The 12,710-nt window shown below is 41.1% G+C and overlaps 1 protein-coding gene across 1 annotated transcript; it reads left to right on the top strand.

The window, feature by feature from the left end:
- The first annotated feature begins 708 nt into the window (after window positions 1-708).
- Window positions 709-8,427, top strand: LOC126194874 (uncharacterized). Its single transcript, XM_049933220.1, has 2 exons — window positions 709-765; window positions 7,151-8,427. The coding sequence occupies exons 1-2, from the start codon at window positions 739-741 to the stop codon at window positions 8,147-8,149; spliced, it is 1,026 nt and encodes a 341-aa protein (XP_049789177.1). The 5' UTR covers window positions 709-738; the 3' UTR covers window positions 8,150-8,427.
- The last annotated feature ends 4,283 nt before the right edge of the window (window positions 8,428-12,710 follow it).

Below are 12,710 nucleotides of genomic sequence, written 5' to 3'. Positions count from 1 at the left end.
AGACTACGCAGTAAAATGGAAAAGACATGTTGATGTATATAGTTGCCAAATTCTGACTTATAACAATAAATACGTTCTGAGAAAGAAAATGTGGGACACTCCTTATTGAACGACCCTCGCATTCATCGTGATTTTCTGGATGAATAAGTGATTTACAAGTAGATGAATAAGTGTTTCATAAATTTATGAACCTTGTGAATAAATGAGATTGCCGATGTACTTCAAAATGAGTTAGTTTGAAAATTAACAGTCGAGGGTAAAAAAATTAGTAGGCAGTGCGTTACCACCATTTCGTTATTTTTCGATAAAGAATTGTGAATGTTGTAAAAATGTGGAAGTCTGGTAAAATAAAAACAAACTTCTTTCACTGAAAAACTCATTAAGTTTTATATAACTACAAATTTCGTGAAAGTTCGATGTCTGTATACGAAATAAGATCTGATGTGTTTTGCGTATAATAATTTCAATGATCATAGAAAAACCTGCGTTTTGTGAAGGTGCCCTTGTTCAAAACACAGTATTAATGCGTCCTTGAATTTATACTGTGTATCTGTATCAATGTTCTGTGGACTACTGATAATCAAGAAAGCCACACGTTATCGGAATTGGCAGTTTTCCTTGCACGCAATATAGCAAGTCACATTCCTTTGACTTCCGTCTCGTATATTCAGAGCCTGCTATATATACCGCCAGTTCAAATTTGTTGAACAGTGCGAGAAGACACGTAAGACACAAGTGATGCCTAGTCAAAAATTTCACATGAAGGTAAGAATGGAAATGTTACATAACGGCACACATGCTTTTTCCACTATTATCTATACTGATGGTAGCTGACTTCTTTGCACAAGCTTATCTTACCGAGTGACATAAAGCGAGATCCTTTGATATATGTTCCCCTGGGCAAAACTTTTTATCTCCTCTACATTTTGACATCAGTGACAGTCTCTTTGACATACTCCCATCATTGTCCAAACCTTCACATTGGTACTAAGAGTTAGAAATCCTCTGACAGAGGCAAGAGGTTCACGATAAAAGCAAGCTACGTAAACGGTGACTGCCGCGGAGAACACTTTTAAATTCGAACTGGGCTTTCAACAGGACCTTGCGATTTATTTGCGTTCAAATTTTTCATTTTTTCTGTACGTTAGGAGCGCTGATTACTGTGTCGTCCATACGGGAGTCTATCCAGTGGTCAAATGGCGGTACGATTGACGATTCTCCTGTGTGAACGATTTCTTGAACATGAAATTTTAAACTTTGGCTTTCTTTTTGCCATCTTCAACTGCCACATTAGACTGGCACAAGGTACTGAATGGAAGCCTTAGAATCTCTTAGCGATTTTACGTAAGAACATAATGTCCTCGGGTTCTTGGCCAGATCTATTGCTAACGTGTGACGGTGGTAGTTGTCGCTTACAGATCTCCTTACGGACGCACGAATCTCTACTAAACCTCGCTTGTCATCATTTGTGCGTCCTCTTTTGAACCGAGTATAAGACACCTCCGCTGCCTTAGCATCATCTGAATTATGTTATAAAACCCTGGTGGGTCTCTATCATTTTTATCCTCTTAGTAAGCACATAATTCTTCAGACCACGACTTACATTCTGCTTAAACTTTGCCCTAATTCCTCAGCACCCATCTTGCTGGAACTAAGTGATGCCAATTCATCGTCTACGTTGTAACCTCCCCAAAAAAATATTTAAAAAAAATGTGAACCAGGTGTAAACTCCCTACGGAAATAATAATAAATAAATGAACCGGATGTAATCTCCCACGGAAATAATAATAAAAAATGATTTTTTTTAAATATTGGCTCCCATTTATAATGTCTGTGCAGAAATGCATTCACATTTAATGTTCCCACAAAATTCTTTTCTCATTTAATGTTAAGTTCGAAACAGAAAAATTCCTAAACGCCAAAATAATAAAAAAATTCAGTAACCTGGTAAATTTTATGACGACAGCAGCGCTGCGCCTCGGCCCTGTATTCTGAATAAAAAAAGTAAAAATTATTACCTCAGTAAAAACTGCGAATATATCTGCCCTTACCTAAAAAATTTTCGGCACAACTCCGTGCAATGCTGGCCTACGCTTTGTGACTCGTGAAAGGAATTAATTATTCATTGAATAAAATCTTTAAATTGAAATGAATGCTTTTTTTAAATTACTTTATATTATAAAAATTATTATTGGGGCATTTTTTAAAGGAATTAAATTACAGTTAATATACATTATTAGATATGCGCAAGGTTGCTTCTTTACCTTCTACAATAATACTCATCCTCCAGAGTCCCGACCAGAGCAGACTGCACACAAGCGCAGACACGCGCAGACACGCGCAGACTACAGCACACTACTGCCGACTCACGCAGACTACAGAAGACTACTGCAGACTGATGCCGACTAGCGACAAGCAACAACTAACTACATACTGCTCTCTGGTCAGAGACTCTCCTAAGTCTTGCCTGTTGCAGGCAGCGCATACATCGCATACCTCTTACAACGTGAGATACTAATAACTGCTTATCTGTTCTGTTTAGCACTCTCCTAGACGTCTTGACTCATTTATTAACTTTCGCAGTCAGAATTGCTATAATGACATCATAATAGCGAATTCCCATTTATATAAGGTCTAGCCTATTTGTAGCTACAAGGTCTAGGATATTTACATTGCGTGTGGGCTGCCGAGCTAGCTGCTCAAGACAATTTTCAGAAAACTTGTTCAAAAGTATTTCGCGTGACTGTCTATCTTTACCTCTAGCAATGAATCCATAGACATCCGAGGCTATACTCGGTAGGTTAAAGCTGCCTCCAACTAGTGTTGCATGCTTTGCTATTGAGTCTAGACTTCCTTTGGATGACTCTAGAACTGTCAAAAGAATCGGCTGGCCAATAGACACATCCAAGAATTAACTTGGTTCCACTTGCACCTGTTATACGCGAACGGACGACTTCGACCTCACAATAGACAATGTTTTTGTCGACTGCAATGAACAATCCCCCTACTTTGGTCTCTAATTTGTCTTTCCGACATACGTTCCACGATTCTCTAAATAGCTCAAAGCTTTCCACTTAGGTTTTCAATCAGTTCTCGGTCCTAAAAATAATTTGAATCCGAAATCTGTATTGGAGGCAGTAAATTCGGAAACTTTATTACGAATACATCGACAGTTTACTAACAAAATTATGACCGTCGAGGTGTCTTTATTCTGAACGTCATTTGACGCATATCGACTGGCGAGTGTTCATCAGAGCACCTCATACTAATGTCTAGCCTAAAATATCCTCCTGCGCACTCCACAAGTACTCTGCTACCTGAGTAGCTCATTCCTTTGTGTAGTGCACAAGGAGAGTCCTACAAATCCCCACACGATAACGCAGATCTAGAAATCTGCAGCCAGGACTGTCAGAGAGTCTTGGCTTCAGATTACTAGATCGGCGTTATCGTGTGGGGATTTGTAGGACTCCCCTTGATCGGTCAGGGTGCACTACCCAAAGGAAGCAGCGTCACAGAGTCGACGATATCTCTGGTTGAGACCCTCCTCTCGGCTCCAAACCGACGGTCGCCTATCAACTCTGGGAACAATGCTGCAGCCTGCGGGCGAGGCCAGCAGTCTTAACCACTTCCACCAGCCACCTGTATGAAATGAGGATGGCCTCACAACCCATTTGACAGGCGTCGTTGGTGCCGATGTGAGCCACAACTTGCTGACGACTGCACCCTGCACGTTCTATAGCCACAGGCCAAGCCGCCTCTACATCTAGGATGAGGCCCCCCGACATACCAAGTGCACATTGGCATTCTTTCCAGCACTGAACGCTTCCTAAGGGGCTCCATGGAGTGCCTAACATTGGAGCTTCCAATAATTAGTAAACAACTATCCCGGTGTTCCTGCTCTGACACTGCTGAAGGAACGGTCACCCCTCCTCCCCCAGGGTGTAAGGGCGAGGTCAGGCGGCCAGTCTCCACATTGGCGCTCCGCTTCGAGCGACGCTAACTTATTACCACCAGCCACTCACCCTGTGAGGGCGAATCCATCGCATCGCGTACACTTGGAGATCTCTCGGAAGCAGAGCTCCTGGGCAAAACAAGCGATACCTGAGGTGTCCAATGCGACAGCCCAAATTCTCTGCTACAGCTACACCCAGAGGCAGCAGACTGAAGGTGACTGACAGTAGCCAAACGTGCATTCAGCTGTTCGCGAACTGCGGCCAGCTTTTCCTGCGTCCGCACGCAGCATGCCCGCATCCTAACCATCCTAGTAAGAGTAACGGAAGACGTATACTATGAAAGCAGACAGAATTCTAGCTAGGCGACTTGCTACCCTCCTGATGTATCACCAATGGATGCTGATGTCTTAATTAACTATGTAGCTGGTTGTTCAGTGAGCAGCTACAGACTGAAAGAAATTTAACCTCTTAAATGGAGAAACGTGCATGAAATTTAATAAATATACTACGAGCACAAGGAAATAGGTGAACATTTAACTTGACGTGCTGAGAGCTGGTGCTTAACTGGCTGGCTTACTAAATGAACGGACGGTTGCTTTCGAAACAAAGCAAATGAGCAACTATCGTGCTACAGACTGAATGAATTTACACTTACAAACACACGAGATTAATCCTCTTAAACAGGAAACACCTTCGTTACGTACATTATCTGTTCACTTCATTTGCACCGTACTGTCGGACCTCTCTCTTATATTTTTATTAAATATGAAACTCCTCTAGCTGTAGTTAAGATTTTATATTTATTTGGCTAGTAGTTTCGACGTTACGTCAACGCCATCTTCAGGTCCGTACACTTTGATGAAACCAATTGTGTGTGGCAGATTAGTAGAAGTCCGCAGCAGAAGTCCGCGGACTTCTTCTACTCTGCCACACACAATTGGTTTCATCAAAGTGTACGGGCCTGAACGTCGAAACTACTAGCCAAATAAATATAAAATCATAACTACAGCTGGAGGAGTTTCATTTTTAAAAAAATTTATACCAGATGTGTCCCGCCATAATCCAGTTTAAATACGGATGTACGAAGACTGTCTCTTATAGTCTATTCTTCCATTATCTACCTTTCATGTGCGTACAGCTGCGTACTCAAAGTGAAGTTATCCACTAATTCTGCGACGCTTTTTGGTACCGGTAGGACTTCTATGTTGAAGATACTTTCCAGTGCCGGATTATAAAGTTTCTATTGGGTCATTCGGTTACTGGTGTCCTATATATGACAGCATGTTCACATATTACGTTGCGTCCACAGCTCAGCTGTTGATAATTTTCCATATACGTGTAGGAAGCTGAATAACGATCTCATTGACAAAGTTCTTAGAACTGTTGCGAAGTTGATAAAAACCTCATCAATCGAAACTATCGCACAGAAAGATCCGTTCAATTCAGTTCCATTACCACCAAGACATTATGAGTTGCAGAAAATTCATAAAAGGGCGTTCTGCTGAGATCTACAGTACATGATATTGATTCGATCCCACATTCTACTGACGTGTTATTGATAAAAATGGTTGCATATGGGCCGATTGGACTTTTAAATCAACAGTTCGCTCATGAACCATCAATTAAATGGCATAGTATTCCATCTAGTCAGTTATGAATTGGTATCACTGTTTACCGTGCTTCCGCTTGACGAGGTGTAGAAGCAGTTCAGTTGGCTTGTTTCTTGCTGATATTGTGAAACTGTTTAAATATTTTCTCACGACCACATACTTTGCATGGAACGATGAAACTGCTGGCTTGACTATGAGGAGACCCTTCATCTTGGTGATAGCAAATTCCTTCATGGTAAGTCCGGAGAACAAGCATTAGGAACTCCCAACAAAATATAGGAATGTATGGCGTCGTTAAGTGGATGATTCGTTTCTGTCGTCGGAGACTGGCAGAGAGAAACTAGGTGGCTTAAATGAATATCTCATTGGAATTAGTACAAAGATATAATTCAGTATGGAAAAGGTTGTAAATAGATTGTACTCTCCAAGGCAGATCATGGTAGCCTTACAGCCACGCGGTATACCGAAAATGCACGAAAACGGACCGTTACCTACGTCGGGATTTCAATCACTGCACATGACTAATGCGAAGTGCTACAAAAACGTTAGCGATTAGAACGAGGAACATCTGTGAACCGAAGTTACTCGACAATGAATTTGAATATCTCACCAATGTGTTTCGGAAGAGTGGATATTTGTACACAGAGATAAAGTGACCATATCAATGTAAATGCATCTACAAGTTCCCAGCATTATCTGCCGTTCATTAAAGAAGTTGCTGACCTCATAGAAAAGATCTTGACGATATGGAATATCGTTGTATGAAACAAACCCTCCCCAAAGACACATGAACACCTATAATCGACCAAGGGTGTTCGCAAACAGCTTGAAAAAGCAGGGATTTACTGGATGCCATGCAGTTATAAACACAGTAATTTTAATCAGACGGGGCATGACTGAAAACTAACTGGCTTCCCCGGTTGACGAAGTTGTGTACTAGTATTTTACGTCGAGGTAGTAACAATAGCAGACGCAATAACGACCTATTGCGCCCGAGTTTCCAAAACATGTGGCGTCATACCTCTCTGTGTGGTAGCACGCACAAATGCATGTTACTTCAGTCACTTGTGAGCCAGGTTGTACACTGGACTTTCAACAGAACTACCACCCTCTTGAAGATGTCCTTTGTACATGAGAATAAAACATTGGGTTACCACGGCATAATAGCCCGAATTATTTTAACTTGTGTGACATTTCCTGTAGTAAAAGTTGAATTCTACAATCATTAATAATATATGCCCTTACATAATAATCCTGTTTGAAGACATCAGAATCAGCCTGCACATAAATAACAAGTATAGGAAAATCAAACAGAAAAAGATGAAGAAAATAGTTAAGCAAAGAACATAGCAGATTTAGTTGGCTTAGACACATTGTGAAGATTTGCTGTAATAACTGCATAATTTCATATAATGTCCTTAACACACAAATATGTGTGTACTGTCGTAATCAGTTTTTATGAACCTCTGATTTCTATGTAGAAAAAGATTGTGTAGCCTCATGAGTCCTATATAAAGACACCTATTGTATCTAACATAAGTAACCACAGTCAAATATGCAGTATTTACCTGAGATTATCTGTTGCAGGTATGGTTGGCAGCACCTCTTGTCGTGTCTGTCATAATTGGGATTGTAAAGACAGAACATGCGAGGGAATCAAGAGCTACTGACAGAGAGGCTATGCTGGGTGTCAACCCACCTGCTGTCATTGATGATGTATTACCAACAGCTGAGATTCTGATCAGTGGATCAACTGGCAACAAAAAATTTCTCCATGGAGGAGACCGTGTGTGGCAGTCAGCGGGTAACATCAAAGACGGTAAACGGCAATCAAGAGTAAGCGCCAATGTTGGAGATCTTGTTGACGGACTGTCAACAGCAGTCGGTAGTGTAGTAATGACTGTTACAGACAACATAGGCTTGCAACTCAAAGGATATGGACTGATGAAGTCAAATAAAAACTCCAACCGTGACGAGAGGGAAACAAGGGTGAACGCCAATGTGGGAGATCTTGTTGATGGGCTGTCAACAGCAGTCGGCAGTGTAGTAACCACTGTTACAGACAACATAGACTTGCAACTCAGAGGAAGTGGACTGATGAAATCAGATCGAAATTCCAACCATGGCAAGAGGAAGACAAGGGTGAACGTCAGTGCGGGAGATCTTGTTGATGGGCTAGCAACAGCAGTTGGCGATTTAGTGACTACTGCTACAGACAGTATAGACTTGCAACTCAGAGGAACTAGATTGAAGTCAGCTCTAAACTCCAATAATGGCAAGAGAGAAACAAGGGTGAAGGCCAATGTGGGAGATCTTGTTGATGGGCTATCAACAGCAGTCGGCAGTGTAGTAACTACTGTTACAGACAGCATAGACTTGCAACTCAGAGGAAATGGACTGTTGAAACCAGATCGAAATTCCAACCGTGGCAAGAGGAAAACAAGGGTGAACGCAAATGTGGGAGATCTTGTTGATGGGCTAGCAACAGCAGCTGGCAATGTGGTGACTACTGCTACAGACAGTATAGACTTGCAACTCAGAGGATCTGGATCGATGATCTCAGCTCGAAACTCCAACCGTGGCTAGATGGAAACAAGGAGAATGACCGCGTGGGAGAGGCTGTTGATGGGCTATCAACAGCAGTCAGTGCATTCAGGTCTTAAGGATGGGTTCAAGGAATTTATTTACATGTAATAGTGGTTAAGTTAAGCAACATTGATAGTTTTTACATTAAATTTGCGTTGTCTACCTCAGATTTTATAAATAAGAAATGATGTAAATAATTACAAAGAGCTGAAGTTATTGTCCTCATTCGTTTTATTATCCTACTCTTATGTTAATAAATGATAACACAGTTCAAAATACTTATTTGTGTCTCTCTCCTGATATAGTCCCGATTTAATGTATTCCATTCATCTCTGAGTTGTTACTGATATTCTAACACATCTTCGACTACATCTATGAGGTGTAATTCTGAACATGTGCCAGTGCAATCATAAATGAAGAGTTGTGTTTTTGGTTCAATTTCTAATGATTAAGAGTAAGCATCTGCAGATATTTTTTTTAAGCTTCCATTGTTTTGGTGGGTCTAGTCTCGAGCATAACAGCCAAACTATAAGAACGCGTTCTGTGTATTCACTTTGCTACTCCTATAAATAAATCTATTTTTGCTTGATGAGCAGTTACCTGTCGCCGCGTAATAGGACCTGGCTGTTTTCAGTCGTCATATCCGTGTATTGTGACAACTGTCAGATCATGTACGCAGTCGACACGTATTTAGAATGCAGTAACAAAATATATCCATTCGAACCGTACGTCCTATTTATATCTACTACGCCAACCCAAAACGTTCCAAAATTCGATTAATAAAGAAATAGAGAAATGTTAAAGTGGTGTTTTTAAAGTTTGGTCTCCCACATAGTCTCCTTGTACTTGAGTACAACACACACAGAACATTCATTCATCCATATGAAACTCTCAGAAAAGGTTTTTTTTTTTTTTTTTTTTTTTTTTTTGAGACCTTCAACTCGGGTATCATACTGGTTTTAATGTCGCTTACATCGCAAAGTGTTGATATTTGTGTGAACTTCTGAACTTCGTCGTTTTGAGGTAAATTCTTGCTTCTATCACCAAGTCTCGTCACCGTTACAGAAAAGCTCTGTCCGCCTTTTTCATTCACACAAAGCGCTGCAGGCAGCGACACGTCGTTGCTTTTATTCGAGAGTAAAAGTATGCAGGAAGAACACAGCACACTCTTTCTTTTTCTTCAACACCTGATCCCAAGGTGGTACCCCATTGGGTGTTGTGCCACAAGAATTGTGACACTACGGCCACTCAATGCCTGCTCACTCCGGATTGGAAGCATTCAGATATAGTATTTACAGTAGGAATAAAATCAGTCTCGGAATATTTTGGATGGACGCTGTGCATCTTTCTGGCGGACTAGGCAGCCAGTAACTAGATGCTGAAGGGATCTGTTACAACATGGTCAACGAATCAGTTTCTTTCGAACGTGGATAGCGAATTTTGTGTTGAGTGTAACACGCTCTAGAAGCAATCATCTAAACGTTGAGGTATGGATAAAAGACGTCATGCGTGTACTACCTCTTCTCCTTCCTCTTCTTTCTCTTCTTCTTCCCTTCAACTATTAGGAAAAATTGTCTTTCACGAGCCGGGCGGGGTGGCCGAGCGGTTCTAGGCGCTTCAGTCTGGAACCGCGCGACCACTACGGTCGCAGGTTCGAATCCTGCCTCGGGCATGGATGTGTGTGCTGTCCTTAGGTTAGTCAGGTTTAAGTAGTTCTAAGTTCCAGGGGACTGATGACCTCAGAAGTTGTCCCATAGTGCTCAGAGCCACTTGAACCATTTGTCTTTCACGGTACCCATGTTCTCGGTGTACGTCCTCCTGTGTCTGTCCTTCTCTTCTTCCTGATCAGTCATAATTTCTACCCTTTAAGGAAAGTGTTTCGCTCTGTATTCTTTCTAATGCTCTTTCCATTTCCTTTTATAATCTAGAATGTTATCATTTAGACATTTTTTCCTTCTGCAATACCTCATTCCTTAGTCTGTCTTCTATTGTGCAACCCTTAACTCTTCTCAGGAACTTCATTTCCTGTGCCTGAATGCAGCTTTCTTGCTAATCAACCAGGTCTCAGTTCCATGGAGGAGCTAGGGGACTGCAAGCGTTTTGAAGAATTTAACTTGAGTACATTTCTTAGTTTTGTCTGTAACGTTTCTCTTAATCGTTATGATGTTTTAGCCATATACACCACATTCTAGGTGACTGAAGTGGAGCACTTAGTCTAAAATCTTTTTACGTATCACTCTTTTGTTTTTAATGTGTTCTTTCCTCGTAAGGTCACTGACCTGCAATTACTCCTCTGTAATCGTAAAATGGGTTATGGTGTTCGTCCTAATTGCTTTAATCTAGATTAACAACCGAATCTGGTTTTGGCCACGTCATTATGAAATTTCTCCAGCTTTCATTTATAAGTTCGGAAACACCAAGTCATTGTAGACAATGTAAAGGACATACATCATAAAATTGCATTTTATTGTTTTCTAAATGTTTTTAAGCTCAAGAAGTACTCAGTTAAATAATATTAAATTTGGGATTCTCAGACTAGCCGCACTTCACTTTAATCGCTTTCTTGCATACTGTCGGTATGTGATGGGTCAATTTTTCTAGGGTTTCACTGAGAATTAGTCTCACTTTTTGCTGCAGGACCTCACACAAGTACGACCTACCAATGATGCCCCGTTTCCAGATCCTTCCTGCCAACTCATCCCACGGTATCTCTGTTGGTTTACACTGAAGGGGCTAGGGAACCATTCCAAGCTTTTCAAACTTTTCTGGGCCCCTAGAGACTTTACATAGTTCTGACACGAGGAAGTGGTATGTTTTCGGTTGTTGTCTCGCTGCAGGACAAACCATTTTCCAATCAGACGCAAACTAGATATCCTCGAATGTTGCTGGAGAATGGCGTATAATCCTTTTGGTTCATTTTTCCATCTAATTTCACTAGATATCCGATTTTATTCCCTCCGAAAGATCTCGAACAACCTCAGAACTCTCCCTGTACTTCACAATTGGGTTTACACACTGACGACTCAAGCGTTCATGGGGTAAACGGCGTACGAATTGTAGGCGTTTACTTCAAAATATTTCGAACTTCTATCCAACAATGAATAAGATTCGTCCCCAGTCGCCTGCTGTCCTATATTAGTAAGTCGTAGTCCTCTAAGACCTCCTCGTCTTGTTAACAGAGTGTGACAGTGCTTTCACTGCTGCTGTATAACCCAGGAGGCTGTTTCCTGCCAAATGCCGCCTAACCGTTGATTCACTCACTGATGTTTCCCAAGTTCTGCTTTGTCCAGGTTGTTCTCGGTTCAAGTTTTGCTCGGTTCAACAATTTTGAATCCCTTATGCTCATGTTCACTATCAAATAATTTTTCTGGCGCTCTGGTATTTCACTAGGTGCTCCTGAGCGATGGCGATGATCATACGAGCCTGTATCTCGATGCCAGTGTATGGACTTGACAACTCAGCTGTTGGCAATCTTCGGTTTCTTTGACGTATGTCTGACACTGTTGTCTTCTAGGTGAGAGTGCTACATTCCTCCGCGGCGTGTCGTACCTTCACACATGTCTGCCCGTGACATTATTTTCATGACGTATTCACTAAAATGTCCTAGAAAGAAACCAAAACTATCTACATACCGGGAATTCAAACGCATAAATTTATCTGAACTCGAAACTGAGGCACAAGGAATAGTTTGGGGGACGACCTCTACTCCCTCATGGACATAAACGAAAAACTTCAGGATTAAACTAACAAAATTACTCAACTATATGACAAATATGCTCCATTAAAGACCAGAAAAGTAAAAAGGAACCCTACACCCAGGCTGACTGATGAAGTAAAACAGCTCATGAATGTCAGAGACGCTGCACATCGAGTATTCAGAATAAACCCTACACCTGAAAATCATACTGTATACAGGCAGAAACAAAACAGTCAGTCAAGTGGTGAGAAACGTTAAGTAACCTTAAGTTCAGGCATGCTCGTACGTTAACTGACAATAGATGTATCTACAACCACAATTGAACCGCAATAAATACATAAATTCTATCTACAGAACAACACTTGACTTGCAATACTGTCAAGAAAGTCATCATGCAGAGTAGATCAGCATTTACTGGACATGATGGCATCACTATCCAGATGGTAAAACTCATTATTGATCCACTACTGCCCTCTATAACAGACGTTTTCTACGATTCCTTAATCACATGTGTTTTCCCTGAGACTTGGAAACTGGGACAAGTTAATCCACTGCCTAAAAAGGACATTTAGAAAGCACCCATTGGCTACCGCGTCATCTTCATTCTTCCTGCACTATTAAAAACCTTAGAATATATCGTCCATGACCAGCTCACCAACTACCTAACTACTAAAAACTTACTAGACGAATAGCAATCAGGTTTCCGTTAACATCAAAGCACAACATCCGCAATGATAAAGGTGACAGATGACCTAAAACTTGCCATGGATAGACAAGGAGCGACTATCATTTGCTTCTTAGATTTCAGCAAAGCACTTGATATTGTCGACTTCAACATCTTACTTGCCAAACTTGGCGGTCTAA

Source organism: Schistocerca nitens, chromosome 7 (genome assembly GCF_023898315.1).
Source record: "Schistocerca nitens isolate TAMUIC-IGC-003100 chromosome 7, iqSchNite1.1, whole genome shotgun sequence".
NCBI classification, from domain to species: domain Eukaryota; kingdom Metazoa; phylum Arthropoda; class Insecta; order Orthoptera; family Acrididae; genus Schistocerca; species Schistocerca nitens.
The sequence above is the reverse complement of the archived record's forward strand: the minus strand, read 5'-3'. Positions and strand labels throughout refer to the sequence as shown.